Genomic DNA, 13,778 nt, shown 5'->3' on the forward strand with positions numbered 1-13,778 from the left:
AAACTAAATATGTACCTGCACTTGAACAATGACAAATGAGCGACGGACTAATGACTAATTGTAACATTTTGCCATCTCAGGACACTCACACAGACATCGTATTATTTATTTGCAATTACATTAAATTAAGTATATTTGACTACCAGTAGTGTCTTCAGTTTTCACAGCGTTTATACATCGACATCCTCCGTTATTATTCCACTTTCCGTGATTCCCATGAGCGTGTGTTTTGCACGCAATCCTGTCACGCTTTCGCGTCTTCCTCATTTTTTTGGCGCGAGATCATCAGCTGTTGAAACTTTAAAATGTTCTTATCAAGAATATACAATGAACATTGTGAAATATGGGTCGGAGAGTTGCAAAAATGAATAGGGATGGGATAAGAGGGGAAATTGCTAAAAGAAGAATCGTTAGTGAAACAATTATACACAGTTCGTACTTCTTTGATTTTAATTGTGATTAATCCAACTAAAATTACAAATCTCAATGAAAAGTGAAGTAGCGAAATGGTTATAGTGCTGCCTGAAGGTAGACGGCTACTGGGAAAATTCTGGAGCATTCGGAAGATAGGTGATCAGATGTCCTTAATAATTGTGCTTCAATAAATGGTCATGACTAAAGAGAATGACGATTTTGATGAGTAAAAATTCTACACAGATCATCCCGCTACATTCTAATACAATCCGTCGTTTATAATCCGCTTGAAATACGACCAAAGATAAATTTGTTGTTTGAAAAAGTTGAATTTAATGAATCATAATTAAAAACATACCTCAAATATTGTAAGACTTTTTATAAGATTTATCTCTGTCACTTTTTCATTTTCAAGTTCTTTCTAAATGCCTGGTTGAGTCAAAACTACGGTTTTAAACACAAACACCATATAATAAACTAATGTTTGAATACATGCATCTTTCTTTTTGTATTATAAAGAACTTTGAAAATTTTATATGTATTTCCACATTTCATTATGCTGCATTTTACAATATTCCTATTCACAAGACATCTCAATTAAATTTCAAATCATACATATTCAAACTATGACATTTTATAGTCATTTAAAATTGATTACGACAACCATGACTTTTACAATATAATTACGTCTAGACAGAAAACTACTTAGAAGAAACATGACAGTCGAGAAGATTAATGGAAAATGTACTTTTCATTATCGCAATTAAATCATTAATTTTTACTGTCGGTTTGTTAATGCGGTAATTAATTTATAATTAACAGCTGACTCTTAATTCCAGGTGGCACATGTGGTTTTCTATTCGACTAATTTTATTTGTGTATGGTTCGCTGAGATTCTTGTTATCGTAATTATTTCGCTGCATTTTGTTATTTAATTACCCTCAGTTTCTTTTACTCGGATATAACTATCCCGTTACTGGCGGCTAGTTAGCACTAGTTAACTCTAGTTATAATCCGTGTTTTAGATGCGATAAAAAATTATGGAAAAGAGAAATCGTCTCTAGGTTTAATGAATCGTTTTTCACGCAGTGTTTTACAAGGTCAACGTAAAGTAAATGGTTTCTGGCCCTATTGTAGAATACAGCGAATTTTCATTAGATTTGCATTGGGTTATCAGCTGATTTACTAATAATATTAGTTTGTAGTTTATTATGAAGCAGACCCCAGTAGAACTACTTTTTTCACCACACTATAAAAGATTGAGAAGATAACCTATATACAATAAATGCACACAACTACAACAACTTAATGGTTATGTCGAGAAATATTTATAGAAATTAGCAATTATAATAAATAGTTGTTAGGTGGCGGTGACAATAAAACAAGACTATTGCAATGCATAATATGGACTGATTGTGTATTTAATGTACATTAATGTTTTCAATATATAAGCTAACAGCTGATTTTCGGCCCTAGGGATGTAAAAACCTGCTCGGTCGGCAATACGTAGCTTTCAGCCTCCAATTAACGTTTGTAAAACGGGTAAAACCCGGCTAAAACATCATGTGAGGTGAAAATATCGATTTTATCACTGCAATATTCTCCAATGTGACCAAAGATTACGTCAACATCAGCTGTCGTTTACCGAACATGAAACCATGATCAAACCAAGCTTTAGAATTTACAGTAGAAGGACAAGTATTCTTACAGTATCCATCTAAGTAACTAAGTCAATGTTAAGCACTCAACAGGTTAGAAGTTGATATTAAGTAATTGAAAGGGATACAGTTCAAAAAATGTATTCGACTACTTAATTACTTGCATAGGCCTAATTTTATTCTGTATTCAAAATCAATTATGAGCTTTCACAATGATGACGTACCATATAAGTTTTGCTATGACAACAGAATTACTTCTAAATTATGGAAAAACACCCTTTTGCAAACAGATTTACTTTTATTCTTGGAATTTTTATTAGGTCTTTCATAACCGTATATAGAGTAGGAAAACAGTTTCAGCCTAATAATGAATGCACTGGAAAACCTTTATGGAGGAATTATACAATAACAATGGGCAGATGATGAAAGTAAAATTCGTTGTTATCGTCGGGATTGTAATGGAAGGAGTTTTTCGAAATAAAAAGTGTTTCTTGTCTGAGAAATGTATCCTTATTTTTTTTTAAGCAGCATCATCGTTCTTCAATTCCGGAATCTGGACAATGCTTCCATTATTGAAGTTTCACGCTTTTACTGAACCAGTATTGCAATGTAGTATTGATGAATTAAATAAAATACTAAGCTCAATTATTAATTTTAAGGTACTCTACTTAATTAGATTTCTCACCATATTGTTTAACGAACCTGTGATGATGTAGAGACATGACTGGACAATAGGCACTACTCTGCTTGCAACTTGGGGATCAGGGTAACTTTGCCTTTTTGGTAAATAATTTATGAGATATTTAAAATAATATAAAATTAGTAGAATACAAGTAACGGAATAATAGCCATTATACGAACGCAGTAGACATCTTTTCCTATGAATTTTATGTCTTTACATTTGGTCGAGTATGATAAAAAATATACTAAAAAATTACAACGCATCCTAAGGAATCAATTATATAATTGATGGTAAGTTGCTGTAGATTATTGGTATATTACTCGTATTTAAAATATCAATTATGAGGTATTCAAACAAACAAAACTACAATTTTATGACTGGCTATAGCAAGCTTTCAATACTTTTTCACAGTAAAAAAAACTCTTATATCTCTTATATCTTTTCTCTGTAGAATTGTATGATTTTCAGATTAATTGATCAATTCTTTATGGTCTAGGCTGAAATTTACTTTATTCACGTTTTATTTTTCTTCATAAGATTAATGTTGGTTCATACAAAATGAGAATGCTAGCATTGTGATTATTTTACAATAATTTGCCAAAACAACACTGTTTGAATATGCACTTAATTTAACCGGTATGTACTGTGTATAATTAAAATAACCCCATTGCAGCGAATCTGCTTAGTCTCTTTGGTGAATTTTAAGTCCATTTACATTAATTGTTATCCAAAGAAGAGAACAAAATAACCACACAATAAATTACTGAGAAATCATAAGGTTAATTTTCTATCGTAGATTTTTAAGAAAACTAATCCTCCTCTCAAAACAAACTGGCCTACTAACAGGTTCACTAGAAACCCAAAACCTAAAGTAAACTATGATATTCTGCTCATCGCCTGTGAAGGACACATGTAAATTTTGGGGCATCAGATAATGCAGGATGGTCTATTTGAAATTTGATATTTTGGCTTCCTGTCTTGTGGGCAGTGGGTAGCTCCCGCCGGGCTGCTGGTTTTGGGATTTCGGGCTGCTGTATGTACAGTAGTTAAAATATGCTCATTTGATTCAAGCTACAGCTCTGAGAAACATGATGTGTATAACAGTTTATTGAAGATTATGTTTTTATAACCTTGAATGTGGTTGATGTAATAGAATTTTATTTTGAATGTAATTTCAATTTTATGATAGGTTGTTCCAAAATTAGGTGAACACAAAAAAGAGATATTATTCGAGATAATACATGTTCACGTTGTTTATTCATACCGTTTCATAAGATGGTTTTCACGGATTTAAGCTTACAATGGAACAAGTTAATTTGTGATATGAAATAGTTTAAATAAATGTTTTGGGTGGAATCTACATTTTTATAGTCAACAAATACAGACAAGTAAAACAGGGAAAAGTTCACTAATACTTAACATAATTCAGATACAGGTTGGTTACAAATAAGGATACAAACATCTAGAGGTGAACCTACAATTCTTGTGACCTAACTATCAATGCCTTTGACTGGGTGGATCTTAAGATTTTATTGAACTGGATGAAATGGAATTTTACGGAATAATTATTCCCTTTATTCCCTCCGGTATTCAAAATTCCCTTTTCATATCACACGTCAATATTTGACAGCAAAAAGTTTTTTTCAAACACTCCTCGAAACAAACTGAGGTGAAATATGGTGTACCACAGGGGTCAGTACTTGGCCCTTTTCTTTTTAGTTTTCATCTGAGTTATACCTAAGCGTGCATGCAAATTCTATATTTTTTAAAATGATAAACCCTTTTTAAACAAGTCCTTCTGTTGGTATAGTTAGGGATAGTTCAGTAGCATCATAAGGTAAATCTGATTACTGGTATGAAGAAAATCTGTTGTTTATGTAGATTAGGTATGATCTTCTCCTTAAACCCTCCCTACCTTAGTTGATTCTAGTAATAGTGTTGTTTCATTTCTTGGTGTTTACTTAGATCCTAAACTAGTCCAAATTTTAACACTGAAAGAAAAACTAACACAATCAACAACTGACCAAAAGTTGCATACAAAGTTGTTCTATTCGATCCATGTGCCTATTCGATGATGCTGTTAATTGTTGTAGTCTGACACGAAACACGAAACAGATAACAGATTTTTTGTTAAAAGCCCCGAAAAAGTGTACCTAAAACTGTCATCATCACCAACTAATAACCATTATTTTATTGATTCTTCCTCATTGATTTTAGCGAAGAATTTCAAAAGTGGGGTTCATCTACATTACAAACATGAGACAGATTCTGGGATTCTAAGTATAAATGAAAATTACAAAAAGGTTTGTACGATAAATACTATAACTCATAACTTACCGTTACATAGAATTTTTAGACCGAATCTTAAATGTGAAAGCTTAAATGTGTGACCTTAAAATATGAAGTAATTAGATTTAGTAAAACCGCTCTCATTTGAGAAAGCAATTTTGTTTTAAATTAACTATACACTTCAATAATATCAATGGAATTTAGACAAAACTGTAATGTACTTTTCTACAAAGATCCATTTTGATCCAATGAACTTTTTTAAAATGTGTAATGATTTATCAGTGTGAAATAATTAACCTAGTATAAATTTAACGTGTAACAACTTGTAATGTGTATAAAACATAAAGTATTAAAAGCCGGAAAGAAGATGATGAGCAAACACATAATAGTCCAACTTTTGTTGAGAAGAAGGGTGAATTTTATTCTAGTTCTGAAATGAAACCAGTTTATGAAACGAATGGGAGTTTTGAAAGAAATTTTTTAAACAGGTAGGCCTACACAACCAATACATCAATCTACTACATTTTACAACCATGACATTATCAAACTGGAGATCCCCAGAGCTCACCGGAATTGCATGTGGAGTACTCTTATCTAAAACTTCGTCGTGCAATTCACGTTGGAACCACAGGGTGTTAACCGCATGGGGGGTTTACCCCTTTTCTTTTCTAATTTAGGGGTGCTCGCCTCGTTTACAAATTTAACCACTCTATTGGGCCATGGGAGCACCGTATTTTCACTCATTGCCCCTTGCTCTATACCTAGCATCCCCTAGGAACCCTCTACCCTGACAGTTTCTTATCACCACTGATAGTACCTTTTTCCGTTCCTCCGTCGTCTTTTGGTGGCGTACACGGTGCCCAGCTGGTTCATGGCTATGGTGGGGGCGGGGGGCGGCTCACCCCCGTACACAGCCGCCCCGGGTGCCGCCCCACATCCCGACACCGACAGGTACTCCGTTTTGCCGTCCTTAGCCGACCATCTCACTCACGTGCCCGACACACATTTACACCACACTACTGCACTGTCGCTGCGGCACTACTGATGCTCCGGTGCCGACTGCACTCCCCCCACCCCATCGCTTTGTGATAGGCCACGCCTACTCTCGCATCGACCAATCACCGCGTGCCACGTCACGCCGTCAACAATGGCAGACCTCCCCCGCCCCGCCCTCGTGCCGTACTCCTCGGTTATGTGATTCTGATTTTGTCTCACTTTTCTCTCCCTCTCTTCTGTCTCTCTCACTCTGTGCATTGTTGGTAAATTACTTGAATTTGATCCCGCTCAGATAGTGGCTACCGGCCACGGTTGATTGACAAGGCTAATTACCTTCAGATAAGGTGGATTATAAAACTGTATAATTAGCCGGGTTATTATGTTATTGCGGTGGTAAATTTGTTGGCGTATAATGGTGATTGCGGTGAAGTTTTCAAGCAACCTTTTGCGGATTAAACCTTTAGGTAACCTATTGCGAGTGTACAGTACAATTACTAGACTAGTTGACCGCAGTGCAATGCACTTGTTCAGTTGGCTTTGCCCACAGAGCAGGGAATAACATTTTTATTCTCTTCTCTGTATGCAAAGCCGACTGAACAAGTGGCTTTGCTACGTATAAACAAATGAGGCTTCACCTAGAATTCACTTAATGGAATGGATATGCTACCTTCCACCTTCACGGTACATATCAAGTTTTAGTGGGCCTACACTACACACATTGTAAGCATAACAATATGAATTTAAACTAATAACAATTGTTATTTACTCTCCGGATTTCATCGATTCAATTGCACAACGCAATGCAAATACGAAACCCCATAAGGGAGCCTACCACCTGGCACGCCGGCACACCCGTTTGAAACTAGCACAACCGACAGTCAATTCACTTTCATTTGAATTCCGGTAGGCATATTTATATTTATCTCGGATAAGTTAGCTATAGTCTAGATCGCAATTACTGTAAGAAGAGTAAAGATAAGTGGACTTATAAGTGCTCATTGTGTACTCCAGTATCAGTATTTGTGTTCTACCACTGTTGTAATGCCTTGAAATCGTCAATATACGTGATTCAATTAATTTGATATCACGGACGATTACTTAAGATTAAATATTATAAATGACAAAATAAATGTTAACAAAAACCATCTGTTTTATTTCTTTCATCGAACAACACAAAACCATTATATGAATTAACAAAACAATTTAAAAACATATGACTGGTTATATATATATCAGGAAACAGTCTTTTGGCAAACAAATAGGAAAATATCTATAAGGGGTTTTCTTTATAAATTATTAATCATCGTACAGTACGTCAGCCTTAGAGTTTATTTTTCCAATCTTGGGCTACCATAGAGTTCTTTATGGATTTAACTATGTAGATCTGTTTCCAGAATCCAGATGTAAGTCCTCATTCATTTTTTTATCTAAGAACAAAAGAAGATGACACTGTTGTGGGTCACGTATTCAAAATGAAATTTGAAATTTTAACAGCCGTCGGAATGAATGTTTAGGAATTTTTCAGACTGTACGGGTTGAGTAAAGGTTGTATTTGGTTTTATACAATAAGATACAAAAACACGTTATAAATTCAGATCTGTTTTGTTTCTGAAGACTTACTTTTGATGCTGGTGAGATTTATGTATTGTATTTCATCACATTGTTTCCTGCCTTTTAAAATTACGAAAATCAGTCTGAAGCAACTCCTAGGATCCTCATATTGTTTAATTTGGCTAGCAAGAGGTCGTGGTCAACCATGTCGAAAGCCTTACTAAAATCTAGAAAATACCCATTGACTCTTTGTATCGAAATCCTGCACTCCTCAGTTTAGCAAAGAAAATATGGCACTGGTAGTATTTTTACATTGGAAAATTCCATGCCGATCTTAAGTTATATTATATTGTTCTCGGCAAATGTCCAAAGGGCTTTCACAATATCCTTTTCTGATTTTTAGACGAAGTCGGGCACATAGAAATGGGCCTATAATCATCAAATTCCGTTTCGTGTGGTCACCACTTTTGAGAATTGGCCTGACAACTGCAACTTTCAGCGCAATGGAATGGGGAATTGTTCATGATGAAATGAGTGGTTCACAAGCACAAGATGGGACATTGCATTAGCTCTATAGTTTATCTAATTTTTTAACTGACGATTTATTTTTTTCAGATTCTATTATGTTGGCAATAAAAAAACTAGATTTCTGGTTGGTGTTTAATCCAAAAGCTGTCATACTTGTGGATCTGTAAACGGTTTTAGCAAATCCGTAAAGTAAAGAATGTTTCATGGAAGAAAAAGATAAGTAGAAAACGGCTGAAACATGTGTAATTATTAGTGTTGGTCATGTTGTGACACATTGAAAATGGCGGACAACGTAAGGCAAGTGGAATGCTATAAAAAGGTTTCCTTGAAAGTTTCCAGTAATTATCATTCCAGTTGTTATACTTGACCTAGACGATGACTTTTTGTTTGTGACGTTTATAACTAACCATAAAATACATACTTTTAGGTTATAGCTTTTACTATTAATACACAACTATAGTATGCATTTTTATAACATGCAGAATATTTGCAATACTGTAATGTTTAGCCGCAGTCAATAGATAATAATTAATTTAAGGATTTTAGAACAAACGTTACTAAAAACGATCTTTAGTAAAACAAGTTGTTTAGAATTTTGACATTTTGATGTGGGGGTCTTTTGAGATTTATTTATCCATGCAAGTTTTTTGGGGGTAAGGTTATGTTGTTTTCATGTGTCTTTCAACATCATGATCACATTCAACCAAATAAATGTAAAAAATAAAATCCTCGCGTTCTTCTTCTAAAGAGTTGAGATTACCCTCATTAATACCGTCAACTTCCTCCTGACTCAAGTATTTATTACTCAAAGGAAATATTTCATAAAGAGGCGAGTTTGTAATCATGAAACTAGCAAACCCTCCTCATTTAGTTGATTTTAAGCTGATTGTTAAAAGATTGTTGCAATGAGAAGTTTTGAAATTACAATTACTGTAAAAATCAGCCATAGGTCCTACCACATATAGTAATATTCGGATTCGGATATATTAATTCTTTCATTGGAAGACACACAGTATGATAATGCAGCAGTGAAAATGCAAACATTTCAGTTGATGGGTACACAAGGTTCACAGATAAGCCCAGTAATTTTTTCTTAGTGATTATTACAATACTTGTAAACGTTTTTATAATTTTTTACTTAGTACTTTTGTTGTGTACTGGCCTGCAATAATAAGAAGACGAATCAAACATTTACTATTCTACTGGTCTCAATGCAATTCCCTAAAAGATCTGTGTTTATAACCATTCCTGATTTGATAATTTAGAAACATGAATAATATTCATACAAGGTGGATTAGTAGGATTTTGGTAAATGTGTTTATGTTTAAATACAAAACGCAACACATACTAAAGTGAATAATCGAAAATTACATTTTCAATTTATTAGAACGAGGTGTTAGCCCGTCCTACGTACGGGAGTAGTCAGTTAAAACTGTATACAATTCAGAACAGCTAGCCTACACGTATGAAGACAAATTTTATTGCAGCCTACAGTAGAAAGAGTAATTATCAATTGAGAAGTGTAGACCTATAGGCCTAGTCAACGATATCACCTTCCAATTCCATCGCATACCTGCCTCTTCCATAATCAATACCACCACAATACAAATTACTCATACTAAACACAATTTCCAGTAGGTCTGAATAGAAACTCCCTAAAATAAAACGAAAACATCCAATAAAATTCACAGTACACATAATTATAACGTTGGTCTCCTGACATTATGAAACGAATCATCCACACATATCCTTTATATCAATTTCACTGGATCATTGCATAAATAACTGCATAAATAAGTGTAAACAAAGAAAAGTAAAAAACAACAACATATACCTAGTTTGTTTTGGTAAACAGCTGAATCAAAAATAAAGTAATATTAATTTGAACAAAAGAACTGGTCACGTGTTGAAGGAATTTAAAACGTAGGCCTAAACACGCTAGCAAAGCTAATGACGTAATTAATTGTCTATGTTTATTATCCATTCCGTTATCAGTTCTAATATCCTTGATAATTAAACCACCCTCATTGAATCAATGTACACCGTAATTCCCCATATTCATTTATTTAAACTATAATATATTCAGAGCCTCCAAACTTAACCACAACTAAACACACGCCAAACAGAAACACAGGAAATGTTGATTTATCTTTCTCATTTGTTATTGTTGTTATTGTTTCATATTTTTTATTTATTGTTGTTGTTTTAAATTATTTATTTATTAGTATACCTTTGTTATTTTGTCAGTTTTTGTTTTGTTTGGCTAGGTTTGGCATTGTTACTGTTGTTTGTTATTAGATCATTATATATTGTTGATTTTATTTCTAATATAAGCACAAAATTTGTTATTATCAATTAAGTCATCCTGAGTTTAATGTTTTGTTTTGTATGCTGTAAAATGGAGATGTCCGTTGAAATAAATAAATAAAACAACTTTTTAGATTTCATAAAAGGATGGTTAGTCTAATTGCAGCATCCTAGGTCAATGATGATGTTCTGTTCAATCTATGTCATTCATATATATATATATATCTTTGGATAAACCACGTCTGAGGTTTTGGTGGTAATTTAAAATCGTATTCTTGAGGATTCTTGATCTCCTTCTTTATTCCATCAATATTTCCGGGCCTAATCCAAACAAAGTTTAAGCATCCAAAAACATTGATTGTAAACAAAAAGCTACCAAGATGAATTAAAACTTGTTAAAAATTGATTTTCCTACCCTTTCCTAAAAAAGTTGAGCAGTAAAATAATTTGCATATCCTTTTTTTAAGACTCGTGTACAGAGCCTCGACTTTTATACATCGATGGTGACTTATGTCGGTGGTCTACTAATCTTACTTATTTCCTATGATCAATGACAAAATCAGAGTATATAAAATAACCTCATAGTTCTATAGAGAATTTTTATATTTAACCAGCTGTTAGTTAAAAGAAAATTATATTGCACTAAAACAAACCGATCAGAGGTCACAAGATTTATTTAAAAAATCCTTTGAACATTCTAGTATTTTACTATGTATATTTAAATAATCTGTCATCCTCTTATCGAATGATTGAACGTATCAATGATTAGCATTACACATAGTATAAATAAGTCAACCCTTATTATGTCTTTTAATTTTATCCAAATGCTGAATTTGTGTCACATACACGCTTAATGTTTACAGCTGTTACGTTAAGCAAATGATTTTATACCAAAAGCTAGTGTAGAATGAGCGTCGGCTGCTAGACTTTTTAGAATTTTTAACTTTTTTTCTAAAAAACTGAAACCCTAAACTAAAATTATGGCTTCGACATTCCCTAGTTCTCAAAATTATCTTTCTTTCAACACAAAAATCATGAAAATCCGTCGAGTGGTTGATTCAGAATCGTGTAATAAAAAAACACTGTTTCGTTTTAATATTATAGATGGATAGATAAGGTTAAATAAAACAATCAGATGTTAGTGTCAGTTAGGTTCAGCTTATTTTTAGCTCCAACACCAATCAGATACGATGAACTTTAGTTAACTCGTTGTAGTTCTCAACTTAAATCTTTTCAGTTTAAGATCAATACATTCAACTTTTCTTTCTATTTTCATCCAAGCCATATCGGTATTACTTCCGAATTTACTCCATAAGTATTTATTTTCTGTTTGTTTTAAAGAAGTCTGTTTCCTTAAGTTAACAAGCTATAGTTAACAAATATATTTCCATATTCAGGCAAAGTAATTTTAAATTTGGCAGAAAAATAAATAAAAACGTTAAACTAATGATTAATGAACGCCCTTTAATTCAATAATTAGGACAGAACTAACCTGAAAATTGCATTCAGCTAAGGACAATATTGAAAAAACTCCTTTTCAGTTATTTGTTTAGTCTATGCGGGATAGTGTTTAATCATTGACTTTGAATAGTAAATTTACCCTGCATATAATATAGTAAAACTAGAATGTCATGTATAGGCTCTGAATTACACAAAAACCTTCTATCTTAAAAATTGATTATTAAGGAGTTTTATTTGTAACCAGATAGAGTACACTCCATTGCAATTTCTTTCTGTACATTTACACCTATCATTCGGGGCTGGAGTTATACATCTATTGGATTACCTTACCTAAGAAAACAAATGTTGAAGGCCCCTTAAGGTAAGGTAGTTTTTTCAGGGAGGGAAGAGCAGCCTAGTGGTAGAGCATGGGACTAAGGTCCTTGAGGTCCCGGGTTCAAATCCCACCAATCATCAATGCCTTTTAAATTAAGTGATGAAACACCTAAATTAGACTGAAGTAATGTTAAAATAATCCCCGGCTATATCCTACCATCCTAGGACAAAAAAGAACGTTTCTCTTCTACTTTATTAGCAACCTTTGCACGATTCCCCTAATCCCACAAGCAAATGTATAACGAATCACGAGTTATAAATCCATTATAAACTTAGCCAAAAAGTAAAATGTCTTTGCTGTCTTTTTTTTTATTGCAAAAATATACATATTATACTGACTACATTGTATTTAATTTTGTTAATTGCAGGTTTCAAGTTTCACATATTTTAGCGAATTTCCCTATAGGGAAGTAGCTATTACCGTAGGTCTCATGGTAAGACCTAAGCCCGGGACCGATTTACTTTTTCATTTTGATGTCCCCAGAGGCCAAAAACACCATTCGTTCAAATTTTTATATATCTATATATATATATATATATATATATATATATATATATATATATATGTGTGTCCATCCGCACGATAACTTTAGTAATTTTTGTCCGATTTTGATAAAATTTGGTTTGAAGGTGTAAGGCGGGATAAACTTGAATGAGTTCGCGAACCAGCATGATCGGACTATGGGAACGGGGGTTTATGGGGGGTTTTATGGGGTAAAAATAGGTTTTTCCCATTTTTGACCCTATAAACACAAAATTTCACAATTTCTTTTTAAACCATTTTGTAGAGCTTAAAAAAACAAATAATTTAGTATATTGAAGCGTTATTATGCGCCTAATTGTTACGGAGAAAATTCAAAAAAATTTTAATTTTAAAATTCCCATGTTAGTCTTATGGAGAATAAGTCAACTGTTGTAGTTTGCTTGTTTATGAACATATTTTGATCAAATTTGGAAAATACATGAATTTCTTACTAAACCGCAGTACCTTTTAATATTTTACATAAAAAAAACTTTTTTACCCTCCCTGTTGCAGCAAACCTAAGTAGGTACTCATTAAACTAATTCTGTTTTAGGGAATAAATGTGATATTTTTAAGGAGACATTTTAGTTTAAATCCAATCAGGCAAATGGAAATTCGCTAAGTCTGCAGGTTTGCTGCGGCGGGGGTATTTCTTCCAGTATTATCCGTTTACTTAGAGTTGCAGGTTTTTTTCCCCCTTTGAAGATTCTCTTTTTCACTCTTTCAGGTTTTAACAGTTAGCTCTTATATGATGATTCCTTGCTTGCTCCTTGAGAGGTGTAGGTATTCCTTAATAAAATTCTTGTTTCGCTCACTAGTTGAAGTTTATAAAGATAGCCTTTAAATGAGTATTCTTTGCTGTGTCTTCAGGAGTACAAATTTCCTTACGAGTATCCTTCTTTTTGTCACTCTTTGAGATTGAAAACTTTAAGTTGTTTATCTAAGTAGATTATTCTTTGCCTTTTAAAGCTATTCAAGCTGTGGTATTTTTGTT

General features: G+C 33.3%; 1 protein-coding gene across 1 annotated transcript in view; it reads right to left on the reverse strand.

Moving 5' to 3' along the window:
• The window catches only part of LOC128993343 (aryl hydrocarbon receptor protein 1-like), a 135,474-nt gene extending 129,445 nt beyond the window's left edge, over positions 1-6,029 (reverse strand). The window contains exon 1 of the mRNA XM_054417183.1: positions 5,861-6,029. Coding sequence (XP_054273158.1) covers positions 5,861-5,916 — 56 coding nt within the window. The 5' untranslated portion in view covers positions 5,917-6,029. The remainder of the gene's footprint in view (positions 1-5,860) is intronic.
• Between the last annotated feature and the right edge of the window lie 7,749 nt (positions 6,030-13,778).

Source organism: Macrosteles quadrilineatus, unplaced genomic scaffold, assembly GCF_028750875.1.
Source record: "Macrosteles quadrilineatus isolate MER2022 unplaced genomic scaffold, UCM_ALF_1.0 Scaffold_4__1_contigs__length_99947679, whole genome shotgun sequence".
Lineage (NCBI taxonomy): Eukaryota > Metazoa > Arthropoda > Insecta > Hemiptera > Cicadellidae > Macrosteles > Macrosteles quadrilineatus.